Source organism: Monodelphis domestica, chromosome 3, assembly GCF_027887165.1.
Source record: "Monodelphis domestica isolate mMonDom1 chromosome 3, mMonDom1.pri, whole genome shotgun sequence".
Classification (NCBI taxonomy): domain Eukaryota; kingdom Metazoa; phylum Chordata; class Mammalia; order Didelphimorphia; family Didelphidae; genus Monodelphis; species Monodelphis domestica.
Window position 1 is genome coordinate 125,610,342 of NC_077229.1, and position 2,500 is coordinate 125,612,841.

Sequence of the window (2,500 nt, forward strand, 5' to 3'; positions counted from 1 at the left end):
AACACCCAATTTCATTTTCTTCATGCCATCCAAGAGGAAAGGTAGTTTCCTTGGAGATTTGCGTACCAAATCTGAATAAATCTTGGCATATTTATTAAGAGATCCATTATTTTTCTATCTCCACCGTCTCAAGCTTTCCAATGGAAGGCAGCTTTTACCCTGGGTGGATATGAACCTTTGATTGGCCAGTCCATCAATCAGTGGACAGATATTGAGTTCCTACTAATGTAGTACCACTGTGCTAATGAATGCCCTTTTGGGGATGGCTAATAGATTTTAGAGGACTGCCATTTGTATTGTTGCCTTATTTCAGCAAGGCATTTGTCAGAGCCTGAGAACCAGCCCTGTGTTGTCATAAAGGTAATAGACTTGAAGGGCAGTTCAATTATGGACCTTAGCTTCCTTTTCTGTTAAACTGGGTTGAGCGGAAGGACTTCTAAATTCCTTTCCACTTCTACATGTCTGAGCCAATGATCCTAAAATACTCTCTGGATCTGTTTTTCAGTGAGAAAGTAGGGACAATAAAACCTGTGGAACCTGGTTCATAGGACTTTGGTAAAGATTAAATCAGATCCAGAAGGCAGAGCCCTTTGCCAGCCTTAAAATGCTTTATAAATATCAGCTATTATGAAATTTTTATGGATGAGATGGAGAAATGGAGATTAGATAATCCAGTCAAATAAATTTGTACCTGGCTGAGCAACCAAATCAAAAGTCTTAATTATTGGGTTGATATCAACTTAAATAATGTCTCTGGAGTTTTCTAGGGATATGTCAAGATATGATCTCTACCCACTATAAGAAGAAATTAAATTAATTAATTTCCAATATTTTGTTCATTAATATGTTAGGTTGTAACTGTGATTTGTAGCAAAAGATAGCCCCAGTTATTTGCTGATTTGAATAAGTGTACAGGCTATAGTAATTACAAGAGAAAATAGAAATAGAGTATGCTGTATTAAAAATAAAATAGGATAATAATGGGAATAATATTAAAACATCTGCAATGTTGAAAGTGCTTGTACACTTCCCCTTACTTTAGTACATGCTATGGAGGTTGTGATGTAAGGAAGCAGGACCCCTAACTCTGAAGTTTCATGAGCAAGTCACCAAAGAAAGAGAAGGAGAAAGGGGGGGTGCCTTTGTTACCTCTCCTCTTCATCACTCCTATCCAGAACACTCTGAACAGTATTAAATCACTGCCAAAGCTTATAAATCTGTAAGATCTAAGATTCAGGGTCTCAGACCAAACAGAGATCTATAGATGCTGCCTTTTGTGATCTGCAGCTTTCGCAATAGTCAGAGTTTCGCTCAGGAACTCTTAGCCCAGTTCTTTTTCTTTTTTATACTACAAAATACTTCCAGTCTAGCTAGGGAGATTTAATAGAGATGCTTGAAAGATGGAGCTTATCCAAAGTAAGGCAACCAGAATTGTGAAGATTCTCAAGATCAGGCTGTCTAAAAATTAATCAAAGAGAGCTGGGAATATTTAGCCTGGAGAAGAGAAGGCTTGGCTAGAACATAATAGTTATCTTTGAATGTTCTAAAAAAGTCATAGAAGAGAGGGACTAGATTTGATCTAATGTTTGTAAAACACATTACAAACCTTAAAATGGTAGAAACAACTCACTATTATAATTCTATTAAGTCATAAAAAGGTTGAAGTATTAAAGCAGCAAGCATTTACTTAATGATGAGCTTTTCCACTTTACTCACTATAAGCTGAACAAGTTCTATGGGAGGCAGGTAGATATAGTTGGGATTTTAGTTTTTGCTAGGGCAAAACTAGAAACCATAGTGGAATTAATTGAGCATTGGTGTAAAGAGTTTTTTTTTAATAATTAGCTAGCCAAAGATGAAATAAACTCATTATCCCTGGAGAAAATAATTTCTTTCTTTAGTGGTAATCCAACTTTTGCTGGCATCAGCAAGGCATCATGGAGACTGGAGTTTGAATTCTAGGACAGCTTCTAGCTTCCTGTGTGACCATAGGTAAAATCCCTTGTCTGGGCTACATTTCTTCCCTCAAGATTCCTTTCAGAGGAAACATTCTGTGTTTTAATAATCTACACTCTAATTTCCCTCCTAGCGCTAACACTATATTCTAAATTTCTATGTTCTTCCTTCAAATTTTGATTCCAAATATAATTTGTCCAGAGGGAGATAGACTTTTCTAAGGAAAGAAAATTATACCATTATTAATCCAGAAGATCTGCTAGATGTAATCTTGTCCAATCCCTTTGTTTTGCAAAGGAGCAAACAAAGTCAAGCTGTTCATAAAGGCAAGTAAGTGCCAGAGGTAGGATTTGAAGTCAAGACCTTTGAGTCTGAATCGAGGGTTGTTTCCACTCTAACAAGCTTCTCCTTTACTCTAGTAACTAAATAGACAATTCTTTCTTCTAACTCCCCAAGTTTTAATTTTCTCCCCAATCACGTGTCCAGTTGTTGTTTCCAGCACCGAAAATGTTACGAGGATGCAGCTGAAATGGAATGTGCCCAA

At 36.7% G+C, this 2,500-nt stretch overlaps 1 protein-coding gene across 1 annotated transcript in view; it reads left to right on the plus strand.

Annotated features, from left to right (window-relative positions):
* The window catches only part of OC90 (otoconin 90), a 70,236-nt gene that overhangs the window by 33,332 nt on the left and 34,404 nt on the right, over window positions 1-2,500 (plus strand). Inside the window, exon 6 of the mRNA XM_056821022.1 lies at window positions 2,443-2,500. This exon is cut by the window's right edge and continues 55 nt beyond it. Coding sequence (XP_056677000.1) covers window positions 2,443-2,500 — 58 coding nt within the window. The remainder of the gene's footprint in view (window positions 1-2,442) is intronic.